Here is a 24,981-nt window from a genome sequence, read left to right as displayed (position 1 = left end):
TTGTTTTTCTGGTGTTGGGTTGTCTGAGTTCTTTTGTTAAAAAATATTTTTTTTTATTGATTTCAGAGAGGAAGGGAGAGGGAGAGAGAGAAACATTAGTGATGAGAGAAAATCATTGATTGGCTGCCTCCTGCATGCCCCCTACTAGGGATGGAGCCTGAAACTCAGGCATGTGCCCTTGACTGGAATTGAACCCAGGACCCTACAGTCTGCAGGCTGATGCTCTATCCACTGAGCTAAACCAGCGAAGGCAAGTTGTCAGAATTCTTTATAAATTTTGCATATTAACCCCTTACTGGATGTATCATTGGCGAATATCCTCTCCCATTCAATAAGTTGTCTTTTTGTTTTGTTGATAGTTTCCTATGATGTGCAAAAGCTTTGTGTAAAGTACATGATTTTGTCAAGTACTTCTATGCTATACATCTGAAATTAATACAGAATAATACTGAATGTAAACTGTAATTGAAAAATAAAAAAACTAAAGGTAAAATTTCTTAGTTTGCTTGTCAGAAAAAAAACAAAAAGTAGCCAGCTTCCCTTTTTCTCAACTCCCATGATATTGCCTTTAGTTAGTATAGACATACCTGATCATTATCTGTGATGAAAGTAGCAGCATTTTTTCACTTCAAGTGCATAGCAGGAACCATGGCATCTTTCGTTATTGTTCTTGTCAAATAAAGTTTACTGAGTTGTAATGCAGTGAATATTATAAACTTTACCCTTGTACAATGATTTAATTTTAAAAAATATATAGTCATGTAATCACCACCACTATCAAGATATAGAACAGTTCCATCATACCCCCAAATTCCTGTATGTCCTTGAATAACCAATACCTCCCCACATCTCAGCCCTGGTAACCTACACTGCTGTTTTCTGTCCCTAGAGTTTTGCATACTCCAGAATGCCATATAAGTGAATCAAACAATAGGTATCCTTTGAGGCTGAGTTTTTTACTGGATGCATTTGAGAATTTTTTCCCCGTCTTGTTGAGTGGATCAGTAGTACATTTGTTTTTATTGTTGAGCAGTATCCCATTGTGTGGATGTGCTACAGTTTCTTTTGTCATTCTTTAGATCAAGGACAATTGAGATGTTTCTAGTTTTTAACAATTATAAATGGAGCTTCCATAAATATCCACATACAGGTTTTTATGTGAACACGTTTTCATGCTTCTGTTTTCCCTGAGTAAACACCTAGAAGAGAGATTATTGGATCAGGCTGTAACCCAGTAACTAAGTTAATAAGAAACTGACAGTTTCCCGTAGGTTTTTCTGGTTTGATTCTGGTTAGTTTCATACATGAGCTGCCCAGAAGTTGTCCACAACTTCATGCACCTATTTAAAGAATTGCTTTTTTGGAAGGGGGGTAGGGGTTGGGTGGGGAGGAATCGGAGATATCTGTAATATTATCAACAATAAAAAATATATTTTTAAAAAAGAATTGTTTTCTTCAGCTTTCTCCTCTCCACGACATTCCCCCACTCTCTAGTTGGGAAGGAGTAAGATACCACCTCATTGCCATCCTTTTCTTAATTTGGGGCACAGTGGTTCATAGGGCTTCTCCCCACAGTCTCTGCAGAGGAAAGAATTGCAGTTTCTTTTGTTGTACTGTATGAGCTTTGTGTAGAGCAGGTACAGCCAAAAGAATTCAGTGCTACATGGCTACCCACTTCCCAATCTTTTGACTGGAGAGAGTAGGCATCTTGAGGAATTTTGTGTCTGTGGCTATTGGTGTTCTGGTGGGCTACTTTAGCACCCAGGCTGAGTATATGGGGGGGGGGGGAGTGGAGAAAGACTCATGGACACAGACAACAGTATGGTGATTGCTAGAGGGAAGGGGAGCTAGAAGAGGGTAAAGGGGATAAATGGTGATGGAAGGAGACTTGAGTTTGAGTGGTAAACACAATACAATATACAGATGATGTTTTATGGAATTGTATACCTGAAGCCTATATAATTTTTTTAACCAATGTCACCCCAATAAATTCAATAAAAAATAAATAAAGATAAAAAATAAATAAAGATAAAAAACAAAACAACAACAAAACTTTCAGGGAACTCACTATCAGGTTGTTCCTGGAGTTTCATAGTTCTCTAACCAGGCTCTCTTATTTTCTCCATCGTTCATATATATTTCCTGGGGAGCTTAGTTGTAAATAGCAGGAGGATCAGGGTAGAATGCACTTGCATCATATTGTCTAAAACGGAAAGCCAACCAGGATTCATTTTTTTATCTCTCAAAAACATACCACATTGCCTTGTGTATGGTCTGCACAGAGTAAATATTTGTTGACAAAAGAAAGGAGTGAGGGAGGAAAATAAGTAGTTTCATATCTCAAAATGTTAATTTAGCGTAACATAGTAGTGAAGAATATGGCCTTTGGAGTCAACAGTCATTTTGAATTTTAGCTCCAAAACCTACTCTTAGCGTCATGTAAACAACTTACTTTACTTCTCTGAGTCTCAGTTTCCTATAATATGGGGATTGTAATATCTATCCCATAGGGTCAGTGAAAATGAGAAAATATATTTAATGCATTTAGCACAGTGCTTGGTAAACAGTAAATGTACTTCCTAGTCATATTAGTAATAACAACAATTATAAAATATCAACATATGTTCTTACACTCAGGAAATGCTGCCCTTAAAGACAAAGAGGATCAATTTGGGAGAACACCACTTATGTACTGTGTGCTGGCTGACAGACTGGACTGTGCAGATACGCTCCTGAAGGCAGGAGCAGACGTTAACAAAACGGACCATAGCCAAAGAACAGCCCTCCATCTTGCAGCTCAAAAGGTGAGACATAAAATCACTTTGAAGTGTAAGCCTTTTGTGTGGTAGTTGTTACTTGGTTCATGGAACTGTACAGTGGACAGATGATAAAGAAATCACAAGTATATGACTCTTAGTTTCATACGTTTTCTCGTAAAACTGCAGAGAGTAAAGCACAGATAACCATCAGTGGCTACTTTCATTCATCTAAGTTCCTTGAATAATAGAATTCGTTTTATGATCTAAGGTTAAGTCAGGGAAAAGAAATCAAAATTATATGTACACTATGATTAAACTATGTTACAAATTACTTTATGCATGGGAAAAAGCAAAGGAAAAAAATAACATCCCACAAAGATGTTAATAGTGGTTGGGTTTAAATATTGGGAATATTAGGCATTCTTTGTACTTTTCACTGTTTAACATTTTTTTTCTTGATGAGTATTACTTTTACAATAAAAATATGTAGTCTCGCCCTAACCGGTTTGGTTCAGTGGATAGAGTGGATAGAGGATCGGCCTGCAGACTGAAGGGTCCAGATTCAATTCCAGACAAGGGCATGTATCTTGATTTTAGGCTCGATCCCCAGTAGGTGATGTGCAGGAGGCAGCTGATTGGTGTTCTTCTCTCGACAATGTTTCTGACTCTCTATCCCTCTCTGTAAAATCAATAAAAAAATATATTTTTTAAAAATGTAGTCTCCCTTAAAATAAGTGGTATTTAGGGGACATAAAAGAAAATTACTTTCTGAATATATTTTCAACTTTTGAAAAATCTAAAACTATATTGCCAGTTTAAATGATTTCGAGTTTTTAAAGGCATTGTCATGAGCTCAGATTTTTGGAATTACACATATCAAAAAAATAAAATGGGAAGTTTCAAATTTATTCAAAGATTTATTTATTAGAAAACTATTTTCCCACCAAAAATTTTTGTCTATAAAATGTATTTCTAGTGCCTGGTATTTTTCTTTTTGTTATCTTAGACTTGTGTATTTTTTGTGTAAAAAGCAATGAAAATTAGTTAGATCCAGCAGAAACTATTAGACTTATTTCCCTTTTTAAAATGTGAACAGACATAGCATTTTTATTGAGGGGTTAGAAAAATGCCTTTTCATTAGTTGAATACATAAAAGGAGACTGACATTAAGAAGTACTATGAATATGCTGGTTGTATGTTAGGTCTGTCAGGTTATTTCTAACGTTATTGCTCTCTATGGCTGAATCCTGAGGCCACTGTGAATTTGCTGGTATTTTTCCAACTCAGTTGAGTGATTTTAAGGTTTTTCAAATCCTCTATGGCTTTTTTTTATATCTAGTAGATCACATGTAGATATTCAATGTGTATATAAAGCTGAATTTCAACCAACTTTATTACTAAGACCACCCCATTCTGGAACATTCATAGTTGATGTCCTTCCTTTCCACATTTCAGAAGTGTCAGTGCCTGCCACTCCTGAGAGCACTAGTTTTCCATTTCCAGATCATTCCAACACCACAGTAACTTTAACCAACCGTGATGCCACGTAACTTATGTAGTGGACAAAAGCGGGAACGGCTAACTCATTCTAGGAGAGAAAGTCCAGTGTTTGTATCATCATGTAAAACGGCTAACTCGTTCTAGGAGAGAAAGTCCAGTGTTTGTATCATCATGTAAAACGGCTAACTCGTTCTAGGAGAGAAAGTCCAGTGTTTGTATCATCATGTAAAACGGCTAACTCGTTCTAGGAGAGAAAGTCCAGTGTTTGTATCATCATGTAAAACGGCTAACTCGTTCTAGGAGAGAAAGTCCAGTGTTTGTATCATCATGGAAATAGTGTTCATGGACTGAACAGGAAATGCTCTGACCGTGTTCCTCCTTGGTGTGTGTCTTACTGTATGAAGTTGCTATGAATGAGAAAGTTAAATATATGCTAATTATAAAATGCAGATGTTTTGCATTTGATTTCTACCAAGAGTTGAAATGTTGAGAAATGATTAAAAATAAAGTGTCTTCCATTATTAAAAAACAAAACAGTTATTGCTCTCAAATTTGCTTTTCAGTATAGTAATTTTGTAAAAATCTCTCTAATTTTTAATCCACTTTTAATTACAGCTTGGGTACTTATAACCTTTCACCTAGGCTTGTCAGCTGTTAAAATTATTCATCCATTTAACTTTTTTTTCATAAGGTAAACATTTTAGATTGGGAATAGTCCCAATATTAAGAATTTGATAGATTTTTTTTTTATTGTGATTCATTTAGGTTTAAAACTCAACTTCAAAATGTAGGTTAGGCCGAAACCAGTTTGGCTCAGTGGATAGAGTGTCGGCCTGTGGACTCAAGGGTCCCAGGTTCGATTCCAGTCAAGGGCATGTACCTTGGTTGCAGGCACATCCCCAGTAGGGGGTGTGCAAGAGGCAGCTGATCGATGTAAAAAAAAAAAAAATGTAGGTTAGAGGAACCTAACTTAGTATCAGTAGGTCATGTGGGAAAATGAGGATTTAAGTTGATGATCCAACCGTAAGACATTTTTGTGGAGGTATTATAGGAGAAAGGTTGAGAGAAGAGGAGTGCACAGCCAGGCATGCTAGCTTAGCTGTAAGTCTCTTCACAAGTTTTCTTTTGCTTTTTGTTTCTTTATTTTTGTGTGATTTTTTAATGTCAAGGAATAAATAGAACTATGGTTTACATGTCACAATTTACATAGCTTACTTCATAAATAACGAGTTTCACGTTTTTCCAACTCTCTCATAATTATGCATATCCCCATCTCTGTGTTACAGTTTGTTTTTCCTTGTTTGCCAAAGCAGTAATATATCTTTAGGCTATCCTAGCATTAGTAGAATTTCCAGAATAAGGGTGGTAATAATTTTTTAGTACTCTGTTCAGATCATACCTGAGTATTGTGTTTGATTTTGTGCTTCATAGAAAAACACCTTTATTAAAAAATTAAAGTTTGTATGCATCAGGCAGGAACAAGATGGTGAAGGGGCTAGAAATAATTTTCAAAGAATAGTTGTAGATGATATATGTTCCAGGTCTTTAGCACACCTTGCCTGTGAGCAGACACAAGCACTAATTCTCTTTAGAGAAAACATGTTCACCTTAAACTTCTAGGATTCCCTCATGTTAAAATAGATGAAATATGATCTCACAGTGAAACACATGGGAAAGTAATCTGCCATGAATGAGAGCAAAAACGATAAACAGATTTATTCCATCAAAAAACATTAGCTTTTGTCATCATTAAAAGCACAGTCCTATATAATAAAAGGCTAATATGCAAATTGTCCCCTCGGGAGTTCGACTGACTGGGAGTTTGACCACTCACTATGACATGCACTGATCACCAAGGGGTAGCACAGAACAAAGGAAAGCCCGGGCCGGCAGCCCAGCCGGCAACCGGGAGAAGGAAGGCCTTGATCGGCCCTGATCACTGGCCAGGCCTAGAGACCCTACCCATGCACGATGCCTCTAGTATAAAATAATCATTGATGGTTATTTTAAAAGAAGGTATCTATAATAATAAATGCGTAATATGCCAATTAGACTGGATGTCCTTCCGGACAACCTTCCAGACAAAGCCAGGGCTGCGAGGAAAACCCGGTTCCCGGGTGCCTGCCAACAGCTGGAGGGAAGCCCGGGTCCCAGGTGCCAGAGGAAAGCCGGTGCTGGCAGCCGGGGGAAGGAAGGCCTACTCTTGCACGAATTTCGTGCATCGGGCCTCTAGTGAAGTTATAAAAGAAGAAATCAGAAAAATTGAGCAACCAATAAGGAACTTTCATAACTAGGCATAAGTTTTAACTGTGACCACTTATTTTAGAATAACACATCTGCCAAAAACATCTCTAAAAACTGAACAGAATTTATACAGTACATTATTTGAAGGCATTGAGGACAATCGGCATAGGCAGGATCTAAGAAAATGTGACCATTAGAGAAGGGGAACATGTGAAATTAGCTCCACATTCATCCTGCCTTTTACCTTTAAGGCATTTTCCAAATTGGAATGCAAAAGAATACAACTCTAGCAGGAAACTGTAATCTTAGTAGGCTGAGAAACCCATATAGAGTTTGGAGTTAGCAGTGGCTGGAACTTGAAGGGCAAATCCTGGAGAGAAGGGAACTGCAGAGAAGGAACCCAAAACTCTGGGTACAAATCCCTCACCCATCATTAGCAGACTCCTAAACTGTGCTTTTAGAGGGTAAGACTCTCAAAACCTATCAGTAAACAATAGCTGGGAGGCTAGAGCTAAGCAGAGATTGTTTCAAAATCTGCCCATATTTTCTTTTCTATTTCAAGTCTTTTATTATATAACAAATAGATTTTTGTGTAGGGATCCATCCATTCTCATTTTAAAACCTACAAATAACTAATTTTCTCAGGACAACCTCGCTCATTAATTTTCAGCCATTTAGTTTCTGATGTGGGTGTGTGCCAGGCTTTTGTACTATGTACTTCCTATGCTATTTTTTTATTTATTACATTTTTTATTTATTTATTTATTTATTTATTTATTTATTTATTTAAAATAATCTTTTTCTTTTTTTAAGTTTTCTAGGAGTAAGTAATTTTTTTTAAAATATATTTTATTGATTTTTTTACAGAGAGGAAGAGAGAGGGATAGAGAGTTAGAAACATCGATGAGAGAGAAACATCGATCAGCTGCCTCCTGCACACCCCCTACTGGGAATGTGCCCGCAACCAAGGTACATGCCCCTGACCGGAATCGAACCTGGGACCCCTCAGTCCGCAGGCCGACGCTCTATCCACTGAGCCAAACCGGTTTTGGCAATTTATTACATTTTTTAAATGAAGGGTCCTGACTACTAGGGAGCCACTTAGGAAGAAGAGGGTGGAGGTACATAGAAAGCTGTGTAGAAAGGAGGAGTTGGATCCAAGAGATATATTGGCGGAGGTAGAACTGTTCCTTCAGTAAGTAGTTACCAAATGTCTACTCTGTAGTCATGACTATCCACCTAGAGAGATTATAAAGAAATGAGTTAGATAGATCTGCTATAACTAATAATGTCAGTACCAATCCCTATTAAACTTCATTTCTCTTTGTTTAGTAGACCTCTCTGATATATCAGATGTCAAATATTCCTTTCAAAAGGCCTATCCACTTAATTCTGTTTGCTGTGAACTCAGAAGTGTGCCATTTATGTAATCATCAATATTCATGTATTTGTGCATGCATTCATTCAACATGTTAAAACTGTTACTGTGTAACAGGTACTGCACTAGGCCTTGGAACACAAAGGTGAAAGACATGATTCCTGCTCTTAAGTTGTTTACAAAAATCATGGATAAAGATAAAAGTGATAATTAAAGCTGGTCTGTCTACTTTAGAGTACCTAAGTATTTTATAAAATTTCAATAGCCACTACACGTAAATAATCATTGTTATTATTTTTGACCTGAAGAGCAACCATTCTCCTATGTTATTTTTTTAGTTTTAGCTTTTTGTGTGATAGTGGACTATATTATGCTATCTTTCTGCAGGCTGGTTAGTAGGAAAAACTCATGTTCCCATAGCGTTTTGTTCATGTCTCTATCAGAGCCCATTATCTTGTACTGTAATTATTTCTTACTCGTCTCTTTCCCACTAGATTAGAGCTCCAGGCAAGAACCTTGCTTTATTTATTTTTTAATCCCCCAGAATCTGACTCAGTGTCTGACATGTCTTGGTTGAATGAATGAACATATATTATGTTACTTATATAGAAAGTCATTATTAATACAAATGCTAGACATTTTGTTTATTAGAAACATGTATCCACTTTCAAAATACATATATGGGAAAAACTTATTGAACTGTGGTGATTGGCTTAGTTATTTTGACATACTCACTTTTTTGAAAACAAATTGCTATTAGTCCAAGCAGCTAAGGAAATGGTGCCCATGAGAATAAAATTAATCTCAATATACTCAACATCTGTACCTAATTTGTTTTTCATTTAGTACCCTCAGTTTAATCCAAGAAAGCAATCAGCCATACGTTTTCTGAGTTTCTAACAAAAGACATCTGATGGTTAGAAATGTTTGCTCCAGGGACACTACTATTTCTCTGACTCCCACAAATACATTTGTTTGTTAATAAGGACAAAAAAGCATTAGCGGCCTTACTAAATATCCATAGTTACACATTTTTAATCTTCCAGGAGGTTATTAATTTGGCTTTAAGAAGAATAAGACTACCCACTTTGAAAAATTATATCATGTTATACTCAAAAATTAAATAAGCTTAAGGTTATGGTTGTGTTGTCATTTATTTCTTTTTAAAATCACAAACAGAATTCTCTATTCATCAATGAAAACTGAATATTAATTTTCATCTTTCAAAATATGTTATTTCTATATTAATTTACAAAATGTAAAGAAGAGTAGAATACCTCTGAAACTTTTCAGGAAAACTTAATACAGTATTAGATTTCCTTATTTTGCACACACTCACACTTACCACATATACACCAAACAATCCACTCCCTGGGCCACAACTCTATATTCTCATATTCCCTCTCAGTACATATTAGGTGTACCAGTTAATAATGTGGATTTTTTTCAATAGATGGAGTTACACATAGGTTGATATATATGTGATTTGATATGTATGCTATTTTGTTGTATTGACAGCAAGCTTCAAAACTTCATATGACAAATTTTCTGAAGGTATTAACATCATAGATATTTTTATGCTTAAAAATGTTGAATTTTGTGCCAAAAAAAGAGCATTTGCGGGAAGTTTTAATTCATTACTTTATTTTGAAGAAAAAGTTATCGTATACTTCGGGAAGTTTATGGTGAACATGCTCCATCTCAAGATACTTGTGAACGCTGGTTTAAACGCTTTAAAAGTGATGATTTCAATGTGAAAGACAACGTCCAGGTCAATCAAAAAAGTTTGGAGACCAACTATTACAAGCATTATTGGATGAAGATGCATGTCAAACTCAAAAACAACTTGCAGAAAGATTAAACGTTGCTCAGCAAACAATTTCCAATCGTTTACAAGCAATGGGAAAGATTTTAAAGGAAGGAAAATGGGTGCCACATCAATTGAATGAAGGACAAATGGAAAACCAAAAAGTCATCAGTAAAATGTTGCTTCAATGGCACGAAAGAAAGTCTTTTTTGCATCGAATTGTGACTGGCGATGAAAAGTGGATTTATTTTGAGAATCCCAAATGCACAAAATCATGGGTTGATCCAGGTCAACCATCAACATCGACTGCAAGGCCAGATCGCTTCAGAAAGAAGACAGTGCTCTGCAGAGTTTGGTGGGATCAGGAAGGTGTGGTGTATTATGAGCTTCTAAACCAGGCCAAGTGAAACCGTTAATACTGATTGCTACCGACAACAATAATCAATTTGAACCACGCTTTGATCATGAAACGACCAGAATGGGCCAGAAGACATGGCAAAGTAATTTTTTTTCATCATACACTTCAAAACCAGTTAAAGACACGTTAAAAGATCTTGCCTGGGAAGTATTAACCTACCCGCTATATTCACCAGATCTTGCTCCTTCAGATTACCACTTGTTCTGATAGATGGCACATGCACTTTCTGAGCAGCACTTCAAAACATACGAAGTGGAAAATTGGGTCTCTGAATGATTTGTCTCAAAACAAGAAAAGTTCTATTGGGACAGTATCCACAAATTACCTGAAAGATGGGGAAATATGTAGCTAGCGATGGACATTATTTTGAATAAAGCACTTTCAATGTTTCTCTTGAAATTATAGTGTTTTCTTTGATTACAAAATCCGTCATTATTAACCACCGGTACACCTAGTATACCCCTTTACCATAACTACTTACCTACCACCGTTAATCATAGATTTCAGTTATCTGTATTTCACCCCTACTAAGGCTATTTGAGGGAAGAGACCATGTCTTACTTGATTTTATAGTTCCAGTCTTAGCACAGCTCCTGCCACTTAATACCCAGTAAATGATTATTTAATTAATACATGAATGAGGGGATGAATCAATCAGTCAATAAATGTGAACATCAGATCAATTATCATGAGTGGTATGTATGGTCTTTAAAACTGTTGAAGTTTAAATTAATCGTTATATTTATTCCTTTTCATTGTCTACCCCATCCTCTTACAATTTTATAAGTAGGATTTTATAAGACTGTGAGCTTTCCTCAACAAATATCACTCTTGTATGACTCAATTTCTTCATCTATAAAATGGGATAATACTTTTTCCTATCTGCTATGTAGGAAAGATAAGTTCTTAGATATAATGCTGTTTGCTTGGTGGGGAAATATACTCTCTGAAAGTGTAAGTTACCAATATTATTGCTACTAATCATACTACAACTGGTGTGAACATCACATTACCCTTTAAGAATCAGTAGGTGCCTTCAGGATCTTCTAGTCCAGTTCATCATTGGAGGAGCAGGTTGAGTCAGTTCTCCTTTCAGTTCTCAATAAATTATTCATCAGTCTTTTTGCATGTGCCTGAATGCACTTTGTTCTGTTTTTAAAATTATTTTAGACTTACAGATAAGAAAATAATATAAAAAATACTGAGGTACCTAATTCCCAGAAGAGATAAAACTGAATTTTAAAAATTTCTTCTTCTGACTTTTTGAAATGAAATAAAACAAACTTCCAAAATCCCATTCCCCTTTTTTACTGTCTCTTCAGCATATCTTAATTATTGTGGTTTTAATTCATGTGTGTGTGTGTGTGTGTGTATATATATATATATATATATATATATATATATATATACTAGGAGCCCGTTGCACGAAGTTTCGTGCAATAGACTTTTCCTTCACCTGGCTGCCGGCACCAGTTATCCGCCAGCAGCAGTTTTCCTCTGGCCACCCGCCGATCAGAGCGCCTCCCGCCAGCACGATCGGCCACCCCGAGAGGAACTCCGATCAGGAGGCGCTCTGATCGGCGGGTGGCCAGAGGAAAACTGCTGCTGGTGGAAAACTGGTGCCGGCAGCCACACAATAGGCCACCCCGAGTTCCGCCACCAGAGTCTTCCGCAGCGCTGGCCGTTTAAGGAGCTCCTACTGCCAGCCAATCGGCCACCTGGAGTCCCGCCCCCCAGCCTCCTGCTGGCCCAATCGTGGGCGTAGCGGAGTGATGATAATTAGCATATTACCATTTTATTAGGTATGATATATATATATATGAAAATACTGTTTTACATGCTTAAAATCTTTATATAATGGTAATATACTGTGTGTCACTCCCCAACTTGCTTTTTTGACTTAATATTATGTTTTTGCGATTTACCATATTCACAAAAAATTATATCCAAATGTCTAAAAGACCCATGAAAAGGTGTTCAATAATTATTAATTAGGGAAATACAAATTAAAGCTACAATGAGATACCACTACATAGCCATTGAATGTATAACATGAAAAAGTCTGCCGAAACTGGTTTGGCTCAGTGGATAGAGCGTTGGCCTGCGGACTGAAGGGTCCCAGGTTCGATTCCGGTCAAGGGCATGTACCTTGGTTGCGGGCATGTACCTTGGTTGCGGGCACATCCTCAGTAGGGGGTGTGCAGGAGGCGGCTGATCGATGTTTCTCTCTCATCGATGTTTCTAACTCTCTATCCCTCTCTCTTCCTCTCTGTAAAATATCAATAAAATATATATTTAAAAAAAGAAAAAGTCTGACAGGACCAGTTGATGGTAAGGACATGGAACAAATATTTGGTGGAAATGTAAATTGGTGCATGCATTCTAGAAAACTATGTCTATAAAATCTAAACATACACACACACTATATCACTGCAATTCACACCCCAACCCCAGTAATACCTAAGAGAATAAGTGGTTTTTTTTTCACCAAAAGACATGCATGAGAATGTACTTGATAGCTTTATTTATAATAGAAAATATTTTTAATAGTATAGAAAGAAAACCCAATACCTATCAAGAGGAAAATGGGTAAACTGTGGTATATTTACTCCTACAATGGAATACTACACAATTAAAAAAATGACCTACTGATAAATTCAACCACATGAATGAATTTCCTAGACATCATTTTAAGTGACAGAAGTCATGCTGTTTATATACATTTCAGAAACAGGCAAAACTATGTGATGATTCAGATCCGTTGTTACTTGGGGATAGGTATTGACTGAAAGGGGACATGAGGAAGCATTCAGGAGTGCTGGCAATGATCTATGTCTTGATCTGCATGTTGGTTATATAAAAATTCTTAATCGCTGTACTTAAGAATTATGTGCTATATTGTCTATCTGTTATACCTCAATAAAAAATCATTACAAAAAAATGGTAAGAGCCTGTCCAGTGTGGGTCAGTGCTTGAGAATTGGCCTATGAACAAGGAGGTCACTGGTTTGATTCCCAGTCAGGGCACATGGATTGTGGGCTTGATCCCTAGTAGGGTACATACAGGAGGCAGCCAATTGATGATATTTCTCTCTCATCGATAATTCTCTCTCTCCCTCTCCCTCCCTTCCCCTCTCTCTAAAAATCAATAAAAACATATTTTTAAAAATGGTAAGATGGCCAGAACTTGGTGACCATGATTTGTAGGTAGGGTAAGAGAGAGTGGAATCAGGAATGGTTTCTGGCCTAAGCTTTTAGGCACTCAGGTCATGCTTCCCAGCATTTGCCTGAGGAGCTGTGTGAAAGCAGTGCCTATGCTCTGATCCAGTGGTTTGCAAACTTGAGCATGCATCCAAATCACCTGGAGGTCTTTAGTGAGTACTTCCAGGCTTCTCTGTGGCTGTATTCGCTCAGTGCATTTTAAAACAATTTAATAAGTACACACTCTACCACAAACTGCGTAGCCAGTGGGTATCTGAAGAGTAAGCAAATGAGGTTTTAGCTGTTGGTGTGCTTTTTTAAAAAAGTACCAAAAGGCATTTGCAATGCCATTACCTAGAAACATAGGAAGGTCTGAATGTATGAAATGCTTATGTTCAGGAATGTTAATGAAATCTCTGGACTGAGATGGGTGATGTTAGACAGCCCTTGCAGTTTTAGCCCTTTCGACTTTAACCCTGGCTAGGCTGTCCTTTCCAGGTAGGCTGAGTCCTAGTCTAAAGAATCTTGGCTTCATTACATTCTAACTTCTGAGGTTTCCAAACTAGCATCAGGTTTGTCCCCTTGTGGGTATTTGGAAGCTATCACTCTCAACCTGTCCTCTGGTTTTCCAGTTTAGAAACTGGTTTCAAATATTTAGGATCCTACCTTCAAATGAGTGTTCAAACCAAAACTGGAGTTGGTCTGTCTTTAAACAAATCTGAGAATTGAAATAAAAATCTGTCTGTCCTTTAATACTCTGATTATACTTAATGTACTTCTACTTGCGTGGATGAAATTCATAGTCATAAGGAACAACATATCAACAAATCTTGATTGAAATCACTGCTTTGAACTTTTCTAACATGACTCTAGTATGGAAAAAATATTTTACTTTCCTATTCGTGTCACAGCAGTTAGAATAGTTGAGTTGTCTATATTTTATATTAAGTAAACAGGGATAGTTTGAGTTCTACTTTGTCACGTGCAGAGTCAGGAATTATCTTGCTTTTCTGATTCCCAGCTCAGTGCTCCTGATCAAGCGCCCCTGGAAGAGAACTTACATGCTCTTCTGGGGCTTACTTTCTTGTTCTCTGTCCTGGGGTGGTTCCCAAATCCATTTTCCCAGGCTAAACCCCAAAGAAGTACCTAAGGGTTTCTTTCTCATGGGCCAGATTCAGAATTTGAGCTGAGAGCTTCTACCTTCCAGTTTAGTGTTTTTTCTTTACCATATAATACCTCTCAGACACAGTAGAGCAGCCTCACAGGTTGTATTTTAAAATCTCTGTGGCTTGCAGGATTTTGTTTTGAACATGATCCTATTTCTTGCAACCATATTCATTTTCTAATCATCTTTATCTCTTCACTGGCCCTTACTTTTACCAAGTCATGAAAATACAAGCATCTGCTTTCCATGAATAGGTTAAAGATCCCACAAGCCTAGATTCCCATGGAAACCAATCAAAAGCTAAAAAGAAAAGAAAGGGTATATATTGAATTTCTCTGAGACCTACAGCTTGTTTTTCATTAGAGTCATGCTGATTTCTTTTTAACTCTGGGCACAGGCCAGCGAATATTTTTACAGCTAATAAAAAGGAACTCCAGATCCATTTACTTTAATTTAAACTTTTAAATATTAATTTTGTATATAAAATTATAGGGGAGGAACAAAATTTCCTCTATCTTTCTAGGTTCTTCTGCCTGGTCTAATAATTAAATCTACATTAGAGATTAACAAGAGAAAATAACCAAATTTAATTACATATGTATGGGAACCCCACATACATAATAGAGTCAGAGACCCCACATTGCATGTGAGGTTCAGAGACAGAAAGTTAAATAAGGTATATATGGCATTCTGAGCTGAGGATGAGGTAAGGCACCTGGGGCTTCAGAGGAAAGGAAGGTCATTCATAGGATAAGAGCAGATGTTCAGTAATTAGAAATTTGCCCTGACATGCAGATAAATCATAATAAAGTTATTTCTGGTAATAATGCTTATTATGGGCAAGGCTCCAAATTTACATTTTTTAAGGAAAAGGTAAAAATTTCTCATGAGTTCACAGGGTCTTGATTGCCTTTAGCTCAAAATAATTCACATGCCAAAGTGGCACATGTGTGGGGAGGCCTGCTCTGAACCCCTTCAACATCAGTTCCAAAGAAAATGTGAGCATTAATTTGCCAATTACCTTCTTATGTCATAAGACCATATTGTTCACACAATTTCCTCTCTTTTTTTCTATTCATGTTTTACTGTTGTAAAGAGAGTGAGAAGGAATTGCGGGGGGTGGGGGGAGCTTACTATTTCTGTAGTGTGAATTTTGTCAGCCCCTGGGCACAACATTTTCCTCATGACCAATCGTAGGGCTCTTTAAACGTCTTTTGACTGCTAAGCTTTCACAAAGCACAAATAATCATTTACTAATATGATAACAGAAATCTAACCCAATGCCAAAGTAAGAGAGATCAAGAAAGCCAGGGAAGAGATGACTGGGGTTAGCAGGGTTGTAAATTTGAATAAGGCAATCACAATCATCTTCACTGAGATGTTGACATTTGAAGCAAGACTTGAGGAGATGAGGAAGTTAGTCATGTGAATGGCTGAGGGAAGAACTTTCTTTCCTTCCTGGCATAAGGAATATTCAGGACAGATACCTTAAAGTGGGAGCACACCTGGAATGTTTGGGGAATAACAAGGAGGCTAATGTGGTTATTCTGAGTGAGCAAGGGGAGAGCAGTAGGTGATGAGGCCATGAAAGAAATGGTTGCCAGATCCTATAGGGCCCTTTGGCCATTGTCAGGAATGTGTGTTGTTGTTTTTTAATGTTTTTTTTTATTGATTTTTAGAGAGAGAGAAAGGGAGAGGGATAGAGAGATAGAAACATTGATGGGAGAGAAACATCATCAATTGGCTACTTCCTGCAGGCCCCCCACTGGGGATCGAGCCCACAACCTGGGTATGTGCCCTGACCAGGAATCAAACCTGGTGACCTCTTGGTTCATGGGTCGATGCTCAACCACTGAGCCACACCAGCTGGGCTCACAAATGTGTTTTTACTCTGAATGTGATGAGGCAGCATTGGAAGGTTCTGATCAAAGGATTGACATGATCTGACGTATATCTTAATAACTGTTCTGGCCAAGTGAAGGAATTTTTTCTCTAGTGTTACTCTTATCTATTCCTTTGCCATATAATAGCTTTCAAGTCTCCTTCCAATTCTAATACCTTTTACCATGTAAGCACACAGTTGCCTAAATTTCTCTGAAATAAGACACCTGGAGTAGAATACAATGTTGGTCTGATAACCATTAACATTTTGGCAACCAAATACAGTTGATTTATGTTTAGGTTTTTTCAAATAAAAGCTCCAAGTCTGCTTTATACTTAATACTGCTTGAACTAATTCTATATTCATATAGTTATGGTTTTGGACCCAAGTGTAGTATCTTATTATATCCATATTTAATCATTTCTTGGAACTTCTCAGACTTACTTAGGTAGAGTTTACCATTCCCTCCTTTGTTCCTCTGGTACCTATGTACTCAACCACTGTTATATCATTATATCACCTATCATGGTGAAAAATACTTACACATTTAATTTCCCCACAGACAATAAGTATCTTTTTAAAACGTTTTAAAAATTTTGTTTATTGATTTTGAGAGAGAGAGGAAGGGGAAAGGAGGGAGGGGAGGAGGAAAGGAAAGAGAGAGGGAGGGAGACAAGAACAGAAGGAGGGAGAGCGGGAAGGAGGGAAAGTGAGAAACATCAATTTGTTGTTCCACTTATTTATGCATTCATTGGTTGATTCTTATAGGTGCCCTGATTGGAGATCGAACACACAACCTTGGACAATGAGCATCTTAATATCAGGAAGAGTGTCATAATCATTTTTTTTTTATTTCTAGTGACTAGTACTTCACAAATATTCAGTTAATGCTGGTGAACTGAATTGGGCTTATCATGCAAGCTGTCCAGGTCCTCTTGATTCTTGAGCCTGTCATTCAGTGTAGCTCTCATTTCTCCCACATACAAGTCACCAGAATTTTCACCTTAACCTTTGATATCAGAATAGATCCTGCCTGCAGAAAAGTTTAATCATTGAAACACTACTACTAAAATTAGCTTCACCAATATAAAATACTGTTTTATTCTTTCTTTATACTTGTCTAAACAATGTCATCAGTGGTAACTAAGCCTCTTGAAAATTGTATCAGAGTTCATTTGTTCCAATTCTGATGAGTATGAAATTCATTTACTCATTTGTTCAAAAAATACATTTTTAGTATTTAATATGTATCTGTATGTATCTTGACTAAAAATATATAATAATATTCCAGTTGTCTAATATTAGGATATTTTTTAGAAGGAAGAATTGCTCTGCTTTGCTATCTCTTTTTCAGATACAACCCTCCACCCTCAGCCCAATGACTCTTACTTGTTCTTCATAGAACAGTTCCTCTCTTGGGACTGTATATTTCTTTTTCTTTTTTTCCTCCTGGTTAAATAGCCACAGACTGTCCATTGGAAAGTGAGTCAGTGCAGCCTAGTGGAGAGCGGTGGCCTCAGCATTTGCATCTCTAGAATGTTTGTATTGACAAATGGCAGTCAGTTATTGACATTTATGTCCCTTGGTGATACTTCAATTGGCTTATCTTTGCTGGTCAAATGCCTTAATTGTTCTGGCCTTTAATTCAGTCAAAGTTGGAGCTAGAGCAGAGGGGAAAGAGAAGGAGCAAGTCTAACAGAACATCAAACTTGAGCTAGGAGGCTGCTGGCAACGATCAGCTTGTCATAATGTTATGATTTGTTCATTTTTATACCATTTATTAGCCTTTACTTGTTGTGCCATTTGGCCTCCAGGGCAGATAAAGTGCTGTCTAATTTGGTAGGTTTGCTTCTGTCAGAGCAGCCTCGACAGGGAAGGTGTTAGCTGCAATGACAAATAATCAATAGCTGTCGTTGTCATGAGGAACGTGAGTAGTTGGGCCTTTCATCTGGAGGATTAGAGGTCTAATTGGATTGAGAATAGGGAGGGTGGGCTGTGGGGTAACCCTGTCAGCCTTGTGAAGCTGTCAAATGTCAGCCTTATTCATGGTGAAGGGAATAAGGAACCGTGTGTTTTCAGAACTGAGGAGGAAGGCACGTGAAAGCCCATTATACAAAGGAACAGATCCTAAAGTCCACTCAGCTCCCTGTTTTATTCAGTTAGATATCTCTTTGGATAATAATCTATGTAACTTTAAATGGTATCTTTAAGCCTGGATATGCAAAACATACACACACAGCACACATAATACAAGTCCAGTTGTATGCTGCAGTTGTTGGGTATAGTATTCTATAAACCATGAATTAGGCAGATGTGGTTGATAGTGATATTCAAATCCTTTATGTACAAATTGACTTTATTTTTTAAAAATTTAGACATATGCCACACTTACAGAAAAATTGCCAGTACAGTACAACAAACTTTTCCCCCCTGAACCATTTGAGAGTGAATTGCTGACCTGATACCTCACCTCTTCCAAAATTTTTAGTGTGTATTTTCTAGAAACAAGGACATTCCTCAACCTTACCATAATATGATCATCAAAATAAAATAATTAACATCTATAGAGAACTACTGTCTATAATCCTCAGGCTACATTATTATCCCAATAATATCCTTAAGGATTACATTCAAAATCACACATTGCATTTAGTTTTCAAGTCACTTTCGTCTCCTTCAATCTGGAAAATTTTCTAATCTTTCCTCAACTTCAATGGTGAGGACATATTTGAAGATTACAGGCTAGGTAAAAGTCCCTCAATTTGGGTTTGTTAGCTATGTCCTCATAATTAGATTTATGTTATTCATATTGGAAGAGATATAGAAGCAATGCTGTGTCCTCATTGAATCCTATCAGGTGTTACAGAATTTTGATTTTTCCCATTCCTGGTGATGTTCACTTGCTCACTTGATTAAGGTAGTGTTTGCTTTTCTCTACTGTAGAGGTACTGTTTCATCTTTGTAATTAATAAATATTTTGTGGGGAGGTATTTGAAACTCTGTAAAAACCTTATTGTCTACTTTATCTGATATTAATGTAGCTACTCCAACTTTCTTGTGATTATTGTTTACAGCATTACTTTCATCTTATCTGTGTCTTTATAGTTAAAGTACACCTCTTGTAGACATCATGAAGTTGAGTGTTACTCCTTTTTTACCTAGTCTGACAATATCTGCATTTTAGTTGAAATGCTAGTCTATTTCCATTTAATGAATTATTGATGTGGTTGAATTTCAGTCTTCCATTTTATTTTATTTTCTGCTTGAGCCATCTTTTTTCTTTTCAACCTGTTTTCTTGCTCTTTTTCAGAATAATGAAATTTTTTAAAATTTTAGTTCTTCTAAAATTTTAAACTATACCTATGTATTATTTTTAACAGGTTGCTTTAGTGCCCGTGGTCTTAATCCAGCATCTAGAAGGGTTCAGGAATCTGGAGAAGTGCTGTGTGTAAATTAATCAAGAGTCCAGAGATGAAACATAATTTTGAAAGGCATTTGGGGGCCAGAGGAGCTTGGCTAAAGAAACCAAGTTCTCCCTTGTCTCAGGACCCTTTGCTTTTTATTAACACAAATTCTCCTAAGGCAAGGTAGATATACACTTCAAAGGCCAGGGCTTGGTTCCATTGTCATATTGGAAGAATTACCTCTGGCTGTTCAGGTGTTTGGCCAGGAGGAGGCAATAACATGTAGATTAAGATGCCCTTAGCTGTCTGGCAGCAAGCAATCATTTTATGCATCCTTTTCTGGTTTGGGGAAATGCCCTCAGCCATCTCCAGATGATTCAGCCCTGCTGACATGCTGGAATTGGCTTCTGGCACTTTAGGGTTGACAATGTTTATCTTTTACTTATCACATTGGAATATTGTACTATTTCTCCTTCTGGCCTCCATTGTTTCTGATACACTATCATTCCTATCCTTCCCATATGTGTAATGGTTGTTGCTGTTTGTTTTCCTAGTTTCTTTCAATATTTTCTTTTTTAGCTTTGATTTTCAGCAATGATTTTTACATTTCAGACATTGTGCTTTTCAGTTCTAGAATTACAGTTGGTTCTTTTTATAGTTTTGTTTCCTTTGCTGAGATTTCCTTATCTGTGTGGTCATTGTGATCATCTTTTCTCTTATAGCTGCTCTAAAGTCCTGTGTACTAATTTCAGCATCTGGATTATCTTGAAATCTATTTATATATATTTTTTTCTCCTAACACTGAGTCCTATTTTTCTGTTTCTTTGCATTTGTAGTAATTTTTTATTGTATACTCAGAATTTTGGATGATACATTGCAGGGATTTTTCATTCTCTTATAGAAAGTTAATTTTTTGTTGTTGTTGTTTTATCTAGCAGTTAAAAATGGCTACTCACACTGAACCTGTTGAGTGTTTCAATTTTTTTTCTAGTCTTTAGTTGAATCCCTTAGACCTGTCCATAGTCCACACACACAAAAATAAATAAATAAAATAAGTTTACACTTTTAAGATCTGACTCTTCTGAGATTCCAGAGAAAAGCCTGAGATGAGTACCAAGCCCTCTAACTAGGTGGGACTCAAAGTCCAAATTCCATCTCCTTTGTGTTAGGTAGTAGCTGAAATCTCTGACTGCTTTTTCAATTTTTCATTTGTTGGTTTCTGCCGACCCCATGCCTTTGCAACTCAGGGGTCAGCCAAGGATTCATGAGGAGTCTATATGTATTTGAGATCTCCCTCTTTTTGGCTCATTTCTATTATTCTATCATTCTAATCCAGTCTACCATAATCTATTGTCTAACTAACTGAAGTAATTTATTAGTCTTCCTGATTCAAGTCTTTTTCCTCTTCAAACCATTCTCCATGCAACAATCGGATTTCATTCACTCATTTACCCATTAACTCATTTGTCAGATATAGTTGGTGATCACTCACCCAAAAGACCATACTATCAAGTTGCTGAGCTGTTGTAGCTATTAGTAATAGGGTCAGATATAGAATATTGGGGACCAGCTATAATTATAAGAAATATTAATCATGCTCTGTTAACTGTGATTGTTTTGTTCTGATTAAAGAAGGCACATTCTAACCTGGCTGGGAGTGCACATGAGACCTGGAAATATAGCCCATCCTCTCCATCAAAGAGCTTAGTATCATGAAAAGATTAACAAACTTGTTGCAGAAACCAGAGCTGCCAGCCCTTTGAAGACCCCCAGTCTTTGCATATCGCTAGGTCTTTGCAAATCTCTAGCCTGTATTACCTGTTAAATGTTCATTTGGCATACCCTTTTGCCTCCTTTTCCGTGTAATCTTTGTCCTTCTACCCAATATAAGCAGCTGGCTTATGGGAAGAGGCAGAGGAAATTTTTGTGGATGACCTGCTGCTCTCCCATACTGCCGGCAGTATTGGAATAAATGTTCATATATAATTCAACCCTATCTCTGCTCAATTGGCTCAAGTAGTGACAGGCAGCACAGACCCATTGATTGTCTGGTTACAATTAGGTTGGCTTGCCACATAGATTCAGCTGGCAAAGAGACCACACAACCAAATTTTTTAAGATAGTGTATTATTTACCAGATAGCAAACATGAACTTTATATTTGTATTGGTTCTCTTTGCCCCTAAGTCCTGTGTGGGTGATGTGGAAGCAGGTTAAGGTAGGTGCTGCACAGGCAGTGAGTCAGTGTCACACCTGAGGAAAACTGAGCTTAGAAAACCCCCAATATTACATTAGGCCTTTGAGCAAACAGGCCCAACCTTTGTCCCCAAGTGAGACATTGGTTTTATTATTCTGGTCAGTAAACAAGTCTATCCTCTGACCTGAAGGGAGATACTATCTCTAACTTTCAAGGCCACTTACTATGCAGATATCCTTGAAAAGATAGTCCAGTTACTAGACATGTAGAAACACTGTGGAGAATGTGTCCCAAGAAATACAAGGACCAAAGTACAAAGCTTTGGTAAAGCTTTAAGAATGATTTAGAGATAACAGAAATGTGTCCATCTGTTCCCCCAAGTCCTTTATTCTTCCCCTTTCTATCTGCAAAGGAAATCTCAACTGCATGCTAATTATAGGGTTAAATTTTTACATAGATTTTAAATCTTTCATCCCACAACAAGATAGAAGGCTGAAAATCTGAATTACCTTGAAAGTCTTGGACTTACAACTCTTTACACCAAGCATGTCAAACTCAAAGGCTAACACGGGCCAAATAAGGTTTAAGTTTTTGTGGGCAGTAAAAAAACAAAAGCTTCAATTTTCATAGAAACGTAGCTTTATTTCAAAAAGTATCCTACCTAATAATAGACAAATATGCAAATTGACCGTACCTTCGCTATGCCCATGATTGGCCAGGAGGCGTGGGGGGGCGGGACTCGGGGTGGCCGGGGTAGCTGATTGGGCCGGCGGGACGCTGAGCTGCGTCACCAGCAGCGGCACGAGCTCAGCGTCTGCGCCATGGCTGTGCTGCGGCACAGAAGGGGCCTCTGGGGCAGCGAGCTGATGTCCTGCCGCACGGACCATCAAAAGCGGGGGAGCTGAGTGCCTGAGCGGACAGGCACTCAGCTCCCCCGCAATCGAAAGCAAAAGTGTGGGAGCTGGGTGCCTGTCCACTCAGGCAGCAGGCCTTTCAGAAGCCTCCACCACGCCGGAGGCTTCTGAAAGGCCTGGTGCACCAGTGATCGAAAGCGAAAGCGTGGGAGCTGGGTGCCTGTCCACTCAGGTAGCAGGCCTTTCAGAAGCCTCCGGCGCCTGGTGCACCAGCGGACAGGCACCCAGCTCCCCGTGATCAAAAGCGAAAGCGTGTAGGGGACCCTACACATGCATGATTCAATCATGCACTGGGGCTCTAGTATAAAAATAAAGAATAAGAGCAATGATAAAATTAATGTTTTCTTCTGACACTTGGTATCTCTTCTCTGCTACTATCTTTCCTACTTTGGGGGAAATCTTGTTCACAGTGATTACTTTCAAAACTGACCCAAGGTGAATGTCAGTAATTCTGGATCTGACTTATTTCTTTTCATAATTGTAAATAACTGCTCACACCGTTATATTGGCTGGGCCGCAAAAATATTTGTTGTGGGCCGCGAGTTTGACATGCTTGCTTTACACTAAACTGGAAAGGTGTGGCCTACAAAGGCATTATCTGTTTATAATTAGCCAGTTATTAATACTTTGAGCAATTAACCAAAGGACTTGAGTTAGTTTTGAATAGAAGAGGGAAAGACTAGAGCTATACATCAATTCTAGCTGCAAGGACCTTATATACTCAAGATAAGGAGAATGGGTCTATACTTGAAGAGTAATATTACAAAACAGTGTTGGTATGCTGTGTCTCATAAGAAAGTGAGGCTGTAAGTGTTTCTTAGGTGGGAGAAATCATCAAGGGAAACTTTTATGGAGCATTTCAGTTTCTATTATTCTTTCTCCGCCGTATTGAGAAGCAGTTATTATATCAGCTTTTTCATTCTGATTTACTGGTGCAGCCACAAATATGCACTAAACCAGTCACAGTGGGGCTTTGCATTGTTCAGGAAGTCATTCCTCAAAGCCTAGCTAACTAGAGTTCTTCCAATTATTTTATAGGCACATAATTCCCTGTGTTAAAGTCCTTCCTGCCTAAAATACCTAAAATAGCTACTGTTTTTTGTACTGAACCTGCCTAATACATGATAGAATTGAAATTTCAGGTGGGCCTTAAGGAAGTGCTCAGACTTAGACAAGGAATGGGAATGGGAGATAGAATTTCAGGCAGAGGGAATAGAGCAAAGACTAAAAGACAGAAGTGACCATGGAATTTTAGAAACAATGAGGAAACTGATTACAAAAGAGAATGAGAGATGGATTAGGTTTTTCTATCATACAAATTTCTTTCTTTCCTATCTAATTCTAATTTTTTTCATTTCTCCTTTTTCCTTCCTTTCTTTCTTCTCTCTCTCTTTCTCTCCCTTCCTTCCTTCCTTCCTTCCTTCCTTCCTTCCTTCCTTCCTTCCTTCCTTCCTTCCTTCCTCCCTCCCTCCCTCCCTCCCTCCCTCCCTCCCTCCCTCCCTCCCTCCCTCCCTCCCTTCCTTTCCTTCCTTTCTTCCCCCATATCACTTGTCCATAGCTTAAACCTTCCAGTTTCACAGTACAATCTATAGACATTGCTCATTCATTTTGGTGGCCTCCCAAATTAAAGAAATTGCTGCATCTCCCAGGTTTTGTCCTTTCCATTGACTATTCCACTATTAGGGCAGCGGAGTCATTCTTGAACTTGGCTCTATTACTGAGAGACTCATTCATAAATGTAGTCTCCTTGGACTAACTAGATTTATTGTGGGCTACCAGAAATCCTCCTCAGATGTGCATGACTGCTCTTGGAAGCTCTGAGCTTTACGGTCCTGTTTACTGCCACCTGATTCCAACCAGAGCAATATCTCTTATCCATTGGCAGGGGAGAGTTAAGGATGTGAATGGAAGCCTGAGCATAAAAGTAATATGATGGGGTTGAGGAGAGTGAATGCAAGGCATGTTGGAGGCAATAAAATAGGTATTTCACCATAACTATAGGCAAATTAAATTTCCTAAGATAGAAAACATAAAGTCCAATATATAGTTGATGTTTAGCACCTTTAGCTTTTGGTAAGTCATTACAAAGTACCTTTCAGTTACTTTTGATAAAG

General features: G+C 37.7%; 1 protein-coding gene across 3 annotated transcripts in view; it reads left to right on the top strand.

Annotated features, from left to right (window-relative positions):
• The window catches only part of INVS (inversin), a 152,513-nt gene that overhangs the window by 12,333 nt on the left and 115,199 nt on the right, over positions 1-24,981 (top strand). For all 3 annotated transcript variants that reach the window (XM_079791106.1, XM_079791105.1, XM_079791107.1), the window contains exon 3: positions 2,638-2,804. In XM_079791106.1, the coding sequence (XP_079647232.1) occupies positions 2,638-2,804 (167 nt within the window). The remainder of the gene's footprint in view (positions 1-2,637; positions 2,805-24,981) is intronic.

This window comes from Cnephaeus nilssonii (assembly GCF_951640355.1).
Source record: "Cnephaeus nilssonii genome assembly, chromosome: 14".
NCBI classification, from domain to species: domain Eukaryota; kingdom Metazoa; phylum Chordata; class Mammalia; order Chiroptera; family Vespertilionidae; genus Cnephaeus; species Cnephaeus nilssonii.
The sequence above is the reverse complement of the archived record's forward strand: the minus strand, read 5'-3'. Positions and strand labels throughout refer to the sequence as shown.